Source organism: Sphaeramia orbicularis, chromosome 13, assembly GCF_902148855.1.
Source record: "Sphaeramia orbicularis chromosome 13, fSphaOr1.1, whole genome shotgun sequence".
Lineage (NCBI taxonomy): Eukaryota > Metazoa > Chordata > Actinopteri > Kurtiformes > Apogonidae > Sphaeramia > Sphaeramia orbicularis.
The window spans coordinates 50841582-50854081 of record NC_043969.1 but is presented as its reverse complement, the minus strand read 5'-3'; the positions used below and the strand labels follow the sequence as shown (position 1 = coordinate 50854081).

The 12500-nt window shown below is 35.4% G+C and overlaps 2 protein-coding genes across 6 annotated transcripts in view; both read left to right on the top strand.

Moving 5' to 3' along the window:
- The window catches only part of chp2 (calcineurin-like EF-hand protein 2), a 38580-nt gene extending 30647 nt beyond the window's left edge, over positions 1–7933 (top strand). Inside the window, exons 10-11 of one of the 5 annotated variants that reach the window (XR_003937180.1) lie at positions 3297–3407; positions 7747–7879. Coding sequence is in view for 4 of the 5 variants with exons in the window: in XM_030153148.1 (XP_030009008.1) it covers positions 3297–3407; positions 7743–7790 (159 nt within the window). In the remaining variant the exon portion in view is untranslated. Of the gene's footprint in view, positions 1–3296; positions 3563–7742 lie in introns of those variants that run through there. The other 4 variants (XM_030153148.1, XM_030153150.1, XM_030153149.1 and 1 more) reach the window with 4 other exon arrangements.
- Positions 7776–12500, top strand: part of LOC115432255 (uncharacterized) — a 7641-nt gene continuing 2916 nt past the window's right edge. The window contains exons 1-2 of the mRNA XM_030153147.1: positions 7776–7968; positions 11767–12244. Coding sequence (XP_030009007.1) covers positions 7914–7968; positions 11767–12244 — 533 coding nt within the window. The 5' untranslated portion in view covers positions 7776–7913. The remainder of the gene's footprint in view (positions 7969–11766; positions 12245–12500) is intronic.

Sequence of the window (12500 nt, the reverse complement as noted above, 5' to 3'; positions counted from 1 at the left end):
TTCACTATAAGAAAAAAAAAAAAGAACAGGTGAAAAAATTTATCTACTATGAGAAAAAAAAGAGAGCAGCCCAAAAAAATATCCGCTATAAGAAAAAAAAAACATCATCCACCTTTTCAATTACGGGGGCGCTGTTTACCCGAAAGGTGCCTTGCTTTAAAATTAAGACCACCACAAAAAATAAAAGGATAAGCTGAAAAATTTTAAGGCTTTCGGCTAATGTGGCTAATGCTAAGGAAGTACCCCACCGGAAGTGGAGGTCATGCGCTAAAAAATAAAGTTATTTTAAAATATAGATATTTCCATTAATATAGTTTGCAAAGCAGTTAAATGATTAAATACGGTTCCAGTGTCTGCTCAAGGTTAGGCATGGGCGTTAAATGGTTAAGGTTAGGGTTAGGGTATGGTTGGGGTTAGTTTTCAGTGGTAAATGGCCCTTGTGTGCACTGTGTGAAGGTTCGTTGCTAAGCTAATGCTAACGCGAAAAGTTGACGGCAACTGTGTGAACTACCAGTGCGAGTAAACAATTGTGTGATTACGGTGTTGAATTGTTCAACTGCCTGACATTCAATATCATTTTTGATGAATATTCGCTACAAGAAGTTCTAAAATTATTTTATTTTGAGAGGAGGAGAAGAGGAGCTTCCTGTGGAGCTCCACTATCATGGACCTTCACACAGTGCACACAAGGGCCATTTACCACTGAAAACTAACCCCAACCATACCCTAACCCTAACCTTAACCATTTAACGCCCATGCCTAACCTTGAGCAGACACTGGAACCGTATTTAATCATTTAACTGCTTTGCAAACTATATTAATGGAAATATCTATATTTTAAAATAACTTTATTTTTTAGCGCACGACCTCCACTTCCGGTGGGGTACTTCCTTAGCATTAGCCACATTAGCCGAAAGCCTTAAAATTTTTCAGCCTATCCTTTTATTTTTTGTGGTGGTCTTAATTTTAAAGCAAGGCACCTTTTGGGTAAACAGCGCCCCCGTAATTGAAAAGGTGGATGATGTTTTTTTTTCTTATAGTGGATATTTTTTTGGGCTGCTCTCTTTTTTTTCTCATAGTAGATAATTTTTTTCACCTGTTCTTTTTTTTTTTTTTCTTATAGTCAATAATTTTTTGGGCTAGTAGATAATTTTTTTTTGCCTGTTCTCTTTTTTTTTCTTTTAGTGGATAATTTTTTTGGCTGGTCTCTTTTCTTTCTTATAGGGGATTTTTTTTTTTCATCTAGTGGATAATTTTTTTTGGGCTGTTCTCTTTTTTTTCTTACAGTGGATAATTTTTTTAGGCTGTTCTGTTTTTTTCTTGCAGTAGATAATTTTTTTGTCTAGTGGATAATTTTTTAGGCTGTTCTCATTTTTTTTCCTTATAGTGGATAATTTTTTTGGGCTGTTTTTCTCTTTTTTTTTTTTCTTGTAGTAGATAATTTTTTTCATCTCGTGGATAATTTTTTTAGGCTGTTCTCTTTTTTTTCTTGTAGTAGATAATTTTTTTCATCTAGTGGATAATTTTTTTAGGCTGTTCTCTTTTTTTTCTTGTAGTAGATAATTTTTTTCGTCTAGTGGATAATTTTTTGGCCTGTTGCACCTCTGGCCCACCGTATAATAGAATGAGAATAACGTCATAATTTAAAAACAAGTGGAAAATATCCTAATTTCCAGAATACAGTCACTGGCTCCACAATATAGAACTAGGAACATTCTGTGAGGTTTTACTTTCATTTGGGGTTTACGCACAAAGGCCAAATACTGAGCCTATCAGCCCCGCCCACCAAATACTGAGCCTATCAGCCCCGCCCACCAAATACTGAGCACATTATCCCCGCCCACCAAATACTGAGCATATTAGCCCCGCCCACCATCAACACATTAGCATTTGTTGAAGGACTTTGAAGACAGTTTATTCTCGTAGTGACGGTGTTTTTATTTTCCTATCTGGCTCTAATTCGCTGTCATGTAAATATTTTCATAATGTAATTTTACTGTTTTCAGTCTGAAATGGTGTCTTTTCCATTGACCCTCAAGTTGCGTGAATATAATTTGTGCATAAAAATTTGCCCAATGGAAAACAACAATTTCGCAAAACTGTCATCTTTTGATTAAAAGTTTTTGTGCTGGGAAGAGATGGTTTTTTGGGTGTAGTACAATTGGTATGTCACACAAAACTGGAATGTAAGACCTTTTTCTGCAACTAGAGTCACATGAACAAAAAAATCGGATGTTTCAACAAGAGAAGAGTTCAAGCCAAATGTGTTGTATGTGTGGACACACCAGGAAACAATATCATTTTAGAATTTAGTAGGAGATAGAGAGGGAATATATCATAATAATGAATATATCTGTAAATCAACACCATATTTATGTTTGTCGACATGTTTATGGAATGACTTCTTGTGTCATCGCTTTTGTGATTTAATGGAAAAACCCACATTATGCATTTCTGTTTTTACCACATTTAGTAAATATGGGAAAAGTTTTGCGCAGATGTCCGATGGAAAAGAGACTAATGAGACAAGTGTGTGTTTGTCATTATTTCTCTTTGATTCTGTTCTTATTTTCTTGGTTCTGAGCCACTTCATTTTTTCTTCTTCTTTTTTGGGGTCCTGCTCACTGTTCAATAACTGGATGTTCGTGTCCATCCCTTGTTTTCTGACCCACGTCAGATCATATTGGACTGAATGTGGAACCTGAACTAACATTGGTGTTCAAATCTTTGGGTCGTTTTTACATTTCACAGATCCAACCCATGTACCTGATTGGACCCTTTTGGGGGCCGGTTTTGGTCCACGGGCCGAATGTTTGACACCCCTGCATTAGATTGGACAAACTGGTCCCAAAACCAAAGGTGTTTTCAACGCCATTAAAATCACAATTCAATCTGTTTTTGTTCAAAACCAGATGAGACTGAGCTACTTTTGTAACTATTTGTCATTTACTCCAGTTAATCAAACACAGTGTTAAATTGTCATGAATAAAATAAACCAAATATGCTTCAGATTTATATTTGTGCATGAATATTTATTTATGAAATATTTAATTTCAATATGAAGCTCAAATGTATGTTCAACTCAGACACATTCAAGTGATTTTGTTTTTTAGAATATGGCTGTTTTTTTTTTTTTATCTAAACGTAACCATCATTATTTTTATTTATTTATTTATTAATTATATGGTGAAGTGTTGTTTGTGATTATTCAGAGTTTATCTGTTTAGAATTCCTACAGTTCAGTGATCATTAGAGTCATGATTGTGTTAAATGTAAAGAGTCTGTTTGTCCAGTAGATGGCAGCGTCAGGTCAAACAGGACTGAAGTCAGTGTCCAGCATCATGTACCGGACAAAACAACAACAACAACAACAACAGTACATCTGTGGAGAAGGAGGAACAGAGCAGGTGCATCTGAAACACTCATGTCAAACACTCATGTTCATCTTCTGTTAAATAATAATGTTTTCTACTTCTGTGTACTTTGGTTTTTGTTTATTTTTTTTGCTGTTTACAGTGAAATTTCTCCCACACTGGGATCAATAAAATCTTATTTTATCTTAGTCTTGTTTTAGTCTCATCCTCTCTTAGTCTTGTCTCAGTCTTGTCTTAATCTCATCTTAGTCTTGTCTTGTTTTAGTCTTGTCTTATCTTAGTCTTATCTTATTGTGTCTTTCCTTAGTCTTGTCTTAGATCTTATCTTATTTTAGTCTTGTCTTAGTCTTAGCCTTATCCTAGTCTTATCTTCCATCTGATCTTATCTTAGACTTATCTTAGTCTTATCTTATGGTGTCTTGTCTGAGTCTTATCTTAGTCTCATCTTGTCTTAGTCATCTTATTTTTTTTTAGTCTTATCTTATCTAAACCCTATCTTAGTCTTGTCTTGTCTTATCGTATTGCCTTTGTCTTGCCTTTGATCTTATCTTGTTGTTGTCTTGTCTTAGTCTCAGTCTTACCTTAGTCTTATCTTAGTCTTGTCTTCACTTGTATCTTATCTTAGTCTTATCTTGTCTTAGTCTTGTCTTAAATCTTATCTTTTATCTTACCTTAGTCCAGTGGTTTCCAACCTTTTTTGGCTCGTGAGTCCATTTTAACATCACAAATTTCTGGCGACCCCAGACATAAAAAATGGAGACAGTTTTTTTTTGTTTGTTTTTTTTTAATAAAATTAATTTCTTTTTGATCATGTAATAGTTTGCTCTACTATGTTGCAAATAAACATTAATTTTAGAGGACATTTAGTCTACATAATATATATTATTCTGGACGGAGGCAGTAAATCCAGGTGTAGGTTACTGCACAAAGGGAGAATTTTATTTTCCTTGGTCAGGATCTGTGCAGTCAGTCCAGCTGTGATTTACAAGGAGGACAATTAATACTGAACAAACAAGAACTGAAACTATGAATTATGAAAGAGCTGCAGCATCTGAAACTGACCACAGTGAACATCTGACAGATAAACAGAACCACAGTGCTGCAGTTTCACACTCACAGTTTGTCATGTCTTTATGTATTGGGAGTGTCTCTCTCAACTCACCATATATATTTTTATTAGTAAGTTTTTGTTTTTTTGTTTTTTTTAAATTTTTTATCAATTACTAGAAATTTCAGGCGACCCCATGTGGGGTCCCGACCCCGAGGTTGAAAAACACTGCCTTAGTCTTATCTTTGATCTGATCTCAGTCTTGTCTTTAATCTTATCTTTAATCTTATCTTAGTCTTATCTCTGATCTTATTTTAGTCTTATCTTTGATCTTATCTTAGTCTTGTCTTTGATTTCATCTTATCTTAGTCTTATCTTATCTTTGATCTTATCTTAGTCTTGTCTTTGATTTCATCTTATCTTATCTTAGTCTTGTCTCATACACAGGGTGGGGAAGCAAAATTTACAATATTTTGAGGCAGGGATTGAAAGACAGTGTATGACCAATTAGTTTATTGAAAGTCATGAGAATTTATTTGCCACAAGAAAATGTCCATAATAGAAAATGTTTTTATTCTATGTGTCCTCCTTCTTTCTCAATAACTGCCTTCACACGCTTCCTGAAACTTGCACAAGTGTTCCTCAAATATTGGGGTGACAACTTCTCCCATTCTTCTTTAATAGTATCTTCCAGACTTTCTGGTAATAGTTTTGCTCATAGTCATTCTCTTCTTTCCATTATAAACAGTCTTTATGGACACTCCAACTATTTTTGAAATCTCCTTTGGTGTGACGAGTGCATTCAGCAAATCACACACTCTTTGACGTTTGCTTTCCTGATTACTCATATGGGCAAAAGTTTGTGAAAAGGTATGGATAATAGTGTTAGGTATGATTATGACATCAGTATATGTTTGGGTTCAAAACAACTGACGTAGTGTCTGCTGAGAAAAAACAACTAAATGTTCATTGTACATTTTGCTTCCCCACCCTGTATACATTCTTTCATGTCCACAGGTTCAATAGGTAGGTTAAATACTTTGTAGTAGTTTTATCGTCTGTATTTCTATAACTATAATACTATATAAACTGCAGTATTAGTCTATAGTGAACTGTATATTGACGACCCAACCAAAGGCACAGAAACCAAAAGGTCAAATTGAACCAGTGTGTGTTCGTACCCTCAGCTTCGACCACTTCCTGTTTATTCACCAGAAACTATCACGTCACTGTGTATTTAGTGGTTCGACCGTTTAAAACAGGTGAAAAGTGGAGGTTTTGGTCCCGTCTATGTCTTGGAAAATGTAGGTTTACATATAATATTATGACAGATCATTGACTTTTCTTCAGTAAATGTTTGAAAGTGGGTTTGTCCACTGGTAAAGTGGGTCAAACGATGGCGTCTTCCTTTATTCGCAGAAATGTGAGGTGTGGACAAAGACCCGACGTTCTGAAACACCAACATTTCCTCTTGAAAAAAACCCCAAAGTCAGCGCTGTCATTCAACCGACGCCCTGCACAGATATATATATATATATATATATATATATATATATATATATATATATATATATATATATATATATATATATATATATATATGTATGTAATTATATATGTCCTCTACTTATGTATGTCCTTTATTCATGTCCTTGAATTATATATGTCCTTATATATGTCCTCTACTTATGTATGTCCTTTATTTATATATGAACTTTACTTATATATGTCCTTCACTTTTATATGTCCTTTATTTATGTCCTTTATTTATATATGCCCTCTACTTATATATGTCCTTTGTTAATGTCCTTTACTTATATCAGTCTTTTACTTATGTATGAACTTTTTTATGTCCTTTATATGTCCTCTACTTATGTCCTTTATTTATATATGTCCTTTATGTATGTCCTTTACTTATATCTGTCCTCTACTTACATATGTCCTTTATTTATGTCCTCTACTTACATAAGTCCTTCATGTGTCCTGTATTTATATATGTCCTTTATGTGTATATGAACTTTATTATATCCTTTATTTATATCCTTTACGTATATATGTCCTCTATTTATATATGTCCTTTATTTATGTCCTTTGTATATAGATAAATAGATAGATAGACAGACAGACAGATCGATCAGAACTATTTACTTGGTTAAATCCAGACTTTTTTTTTTAATCATTATAAATCATTCATTATCTGGTGGTTGAAATAATCATACATATAACAGTATATTTTCTATTAAAAAAAGCAGTCTGAGTAGCACAAATGATCTAATGTCTGTAAATATATTAAAATATTTAATTTTTTTAAAAAAATTATTTTAAAATGTATTAACAATAAAAAAAACAAAAAAAAAACATAATATGTGCCTAAGTTTTCACAGCATTTGCCTTCACACTGAAAACTGAACTGAAGTGAATCCTATTTCTACTGTTTATCATTTTTAATACATTTGCAAAAAAAGAGTCAAACAATTTTTTTCCCCTTTTTTATTATGATGTGATGTTTGTAGAAGTTTGAGGTAAAAAAAAAAAAGTATTTAAACTAATTTGGAATCAGGCTGTAACACAAGAAAATGTATAAAAATAAAAGAAGATTAGATAGATAGATAGATAGATAGATAGATAGATAGATAGATAGATAGATAGATAGATAGATAGATAGATAGATAGATAGATAGATAGATAGATAGATAGATAGATAGATAGATAGATACTTTATTGATCCTTTGCAGATAAATATTTGGTTATGACAGCAGTAAAAACACACTGACCACACAGACAACAACAATGGAGGAGATACAAAGTAAGAAGTGCTAAAAAAAAAAAAGATCTATGAAATATATAATATGTACAATAAAGGTAAGGTCAAATAATAGGATCAAACACTCGTAAAAGTGAAAGAGAAAAGAAATGAAAACCAGAAAACTATAGCTGTGAATTGTTTCCAGTGTCAGTAAATGTTGAGGTGATTCAGGAACAGAAGCAGCTGAAAACCTTAAAATATTGAGTAAGAATGAGATTTTATTTCTGTTTCACAACTTTATAGAAAAAAAGAAAAGAAAACTGTCCAGCATAAAAAAAAAATTTAAAAACTGCATCTGAAAAAACTGTTGCATCATGATATAGGCACTTATTTAATAAAAAACAAAAAAAGGCTTGTACTTTGCTGACATTTCCTGGGTCTCAGGAGGTGAATATTCTGTGTGTTTCATCAGTGAAAGGACTGAAATAAATGTGTTTTTATTGACTTTGTGTTGAAGGTAAACCTGGAGAAGGATGTCAAAGTGTGAAATGATTTGTGGTGTTTGTGTTCTGAGGCAGCTGACGCAGCAGTTCAACAGGAAGTGAAGGTGACATTCAGCTGAGGGTTCATCACAGAACAGAAGGAGAACAGGAACAGAACCAGAACAGAAGCAGAGCAGATCCAGAACAGAAGGACCAGAACAGAACAGAAGAACCGTGGAAGCAGACACCGCACAGACCCGACCATGGCCGTCCACCTCCTGCTGATGTTCCTGCTGTTCCACGCTCTGGTTCTGACAGGTACCGTGTCTTCTCCACTGGTCTGGGTCTGATGGGGCGGGTCCGTTCAGGTCCAGATCTGGTTCTGACAGGTACCGTGTCCTCTCCACTGGTCTGGGTCTGACGGGGTGGGTCTGTTCAGGTCCAGATCTGGTTCTGCTGGATCGGGTCTTTACATTAATCTGTTCTTTTCAGTCAAATCTTTATATAAACGTAGATTCACATGTTCAAGTTTAGTCGCTGTGTCTGTATTCAACAGTTTTAACGACTAAACTAAAACAGCTTTGAATTCTTATGTAAAAAAAAAAAGATCAAATATATAAATACATATATTTGCAAATATATAATTTTACACTCGTTACAGATGAATGCATCTAATGTTATCATACATGCAGATTTTTTTTAGCTTTTAGTCCCTTATATATATATATATATATCCTTTATTCACTTATATATAGCCTATATTCCCTTATATATATTGTTCATTACCTTATATACATCCTTTATTACCTTATATATTCTTCATTACCTTGTATATATCCTTTATATGTATATATTGTTTCTATCTATGGTGTAGATTTGGTTTCTCATATATTTTTTGTATTTATTTGTAGTTTATATATATTCCTTTATTTATCAGTATTTTTCAATATATATTCTCAGTATACGTTATGTGATAGTTTATATATACAGACTGTTTTTTGCACTTTAAGTATTTGCTGTTAAACAAAAACAGAACTGATAAACTGATTTATAACCTTTTTTATCTATTCTATTCTATTCTGTTCTATTCTATTCTATTCTATTCTATTCTATTCTATTCTATTCTATCATGTATCGGTTCATCATAATAAACTTCTACTAAATAAATTCAAATATTAAACTAATATTTGAGATGGACATTTACGTTCAGATAAATTTCAAACTTGTCAAACCAACACATTATTTTATCAGTTTTATTTCACATCGCTCAGTATTTTCACCTCCTGTTCCTACAAACAGTTTCATATTTGTCTTAATTTCAAAGTTTTGTACAAATATCGAATATTAACTAAAGACGTGAGATGACGATAAATGAGTGAACGACTTAAACCGACAGACGCTGAATGTATTTCATTTATTTCATCACCTTTGAATGAAAGGTTGAATGAATGTTTTTTTTCCGTTCACGTTCTCATTCATCCCTTTGTTCAGATGTTTTCGACAGATTTTCATTCTTACAGTTTGTCTTTGAGGGAACATCCACTTTGAGCCCAGTTTTAAATTCAGATGTTTTTGAATGTCCTTCAGTGGAGCCTTTATTGCCATGGTAACAGGTACAGGTGTGTGTGTGTGTGTGTGTGTGTGTGTGTGTGTGTGTGTGTGTGTGTGTATGTTCAGACAGTTGTTCCACAACAACACGTCCTTTTACCACAAAAACAGTTTTCCATCACAGGAAGTACTTTCATGTAAGTGACGCCTGGTTTTTGCTGAGTTTCTGCTTTTCTGTTTCAGTCAGACTCAGACACATGGTTTACAGTAAAAATGGAAAATGGGTTTCATTCATGGTTTTCTACAATAACACTGACTAATCAGTGTGAAAACAGGAGTTCAAACATCAAAGCACATGTCATGATGCGCTCCAGACAAACTGTAGCCACTGTTTTTCTACTAATAGTGTTGCTTTCGTCAACATAAATTATGATGAAATATCTGGCTCAACGAAGCTTTACTGCGTGACGAAATGTGGTGGATGCAAATTGTTTCTTAAAACAAGGTATTGCTCTGACATTATTTATCCACAAATGTTCTGCATAATTAGCAGCTGCTCTATTGTTAGCTAGTTTCATTCGACTGAGTGCAAGAATACATTAATACCAAATACGAATCCAAATATTCAAATAACATAAAAGGTAGAACAGCTTCTCATGCCTTATGCACCGTTTTTCCTCAAATAAGCAAAGAACAAACACCTCTGTAAATGAGCATAAGCTCCGTATGGTCCGCCATGTTGGTTTGTTTACATCTACCCATAATTCCTTGCACTCAGGCAGTTAGGCGTGACTTGCCTGGAATGCTACAAAATTGTGAGTCGAGCCTTGAAGTCACGACTTTCGGGCTCCAAACGCAGCATTACTGTAACTGACTCTGAACCACTGAGGTGACGTAGCAGTTAGCATTAGCACTGGTTCTAAAGGTTCCCGGTTCAGTTCCCCCTCAGATCGATGCCTCTTCTCTGTTCTTTGTCCTGTCGGTGTCTTTGACCTTCAGTACTGATGAAGATCTGGAGTTCTTCCGTTGGTTCTTTCAAAGGCAGCCCACTGCTTCTGATGTCTTGCATGCTAATGCTAATGCTAATGCTTGTACTGTATGTGTATCTGGATCATTGATGCCAACCTAGTAGTTTTGTTGTGACATTTAGCAACAAAATGGTAGAGTGGGTCATCCAGTAACCGAAGGGTTGGCGGGTCGAATCCCGCTCTGTCTCAGTCATGTGCTGTTGTGTCCTTGGGCAAGACACTTCACCCTCCTTGCCTCCAGTGCTGTTACTCACACTGGTGTATGAATGCGTGAGAATGTTCGGTGGTGGTGGGAGGGGCCATAGGCGCAGATTGTCAGCCACGCTTCTGTCAGTCTGCCCCAGGACAGCTGTGGCTACAGATGTAGTTTACCACCACCAGAGGGAGAATGTGAGAGCGAATGAAGAATGGATCTACCGTATGCGCCCTTATGAAACAAAAATATATGGCAATATACTGAAAAATATAATGCATTATATTAAAAAATACATTTCCATATACGGGAAAGTAGTACATATATTTTCCAATATACTGCAATATATGCTTTAATCATATATTGATACATATAAAACATATATTGCAATGAAGACAAAAACTGCCCTATATTTTTATATATAGTTTTATTGAAACTCAAATTCTTTCCATTGACACAAGTTTACATAAAGCAGATATTTATCAACACTTACATTACTTGGTATGCATAATATATTTCATGAAAATATGAATCGTGATATACATGAAAAAAGTGTTAACTGAAAAAAGATGCCGTCTTAGTCATTTTGGCAACATAGGATGAAAAAGATGTACATATATACATGCATATATTTTGAAGTGTATTACTAAATATATAATTACAAATATTTAGTAATACACTAGACAATATATGTATGTATGTATGTATGTATGTATACATACATTATGAAATGTATTACTAAATATATAATGACCTATATTTCCATATATAAGTAAATTTATTGTCATATATGTTTCAATATATGGAAAGTGGCAATTCCTTATGTATTTTTCAGTATATTGTAATATAATACAAAATATATTGACACAATATATTATTCTGTATATTTTAAATATAAATATATATTATACAGTAATATATTTTTCAGTCAGTAATATACTGACTGTCAATATATAGAGAACTAGAAGCACTCGGAGAGCACAGACCTCCGCCAAGGCTGATCAGTGGCCCCCCCGTGGCCCCCCCACCCCCGATCACCACCAAAATTTAATCATTTCTTCCTTATCCCATTTCCAACAAACCCTGAAAATTTCATCCAAATCTGTCCATAACTTTTTGAGTTATGTTGCACACTAACGGACAGACAAACAAACCCTGGCAAAAACATAACCTCCTTGGCGGAGGTAAATATATTTTCTTTGCATAAGGGTGCTTTGAGTATGCGTTCATAGAAAACCACTATAGAAATATAATCCATTATTATTATTATTATTATTACTATTATTATTATTGTTATTATTAACTTTTCAGACTACCCTAGCAACTTGTTCTTCCTTGCGTTCGCAGCTGCGCAGGGCCGTAAAGACGTCTTGTACGTGCAGAGTGCGGTGGGCGGTGACAGCATCCTGCCCTGTGCCAGACCTGGCCCCGCCTCCGGATGCTCCTCCATCACCTGGACCTTCTACAAGGCCGGGGAGGTGCGCTACTCGGTGGAGGTGAGCGGCGGCAAGATGCGCAAGGACTCGGACAAATCCGGTCGCATGTCCCTGACGTCCGACTGCTCCCTGGACCTCCAGGACCTGAGGGTGGAGGACTCGGGCTCCTACGTCTGTATGTCGGACATGAGGCCTGTGGCGGACGTGTACCTGTCCATCCTCACTGTCTCCTCCCCCTCTGCCGTCACCGAGCTGCGACCCGGAGGACACCTGGTCCTCAGCTGCGTCCTGCACACCTTCTACGATGCCGGAAGCTGCAAGTCCTACTCCAGCGTGTTCACCGTCAGCTGGGTGGCGGAGGACGGGACGGCGCTGACCACCGACGGCAGGTTGACCTTTGACCTTTGACCTTTGACCTGACACACTTCACTGATCACTGGGGTTCCAAGTTGGTTTTGGGTTGTTACGGAAAATGTAGGATGAGGTCAGAGGTTAAAGGAACAAATCATCACAATAATAGTAGGAGGAGGAGGAGGAGGAGGAGTAGAGTGGTAGTAGTAGTAGTAGTGGTAGTAGTGGTGGTGGTAGTAGTGGTAGTAGTAGTAGTGGTAGTAGTGGTGGTAGTAGTAGTAGTAGTAGTGGTAG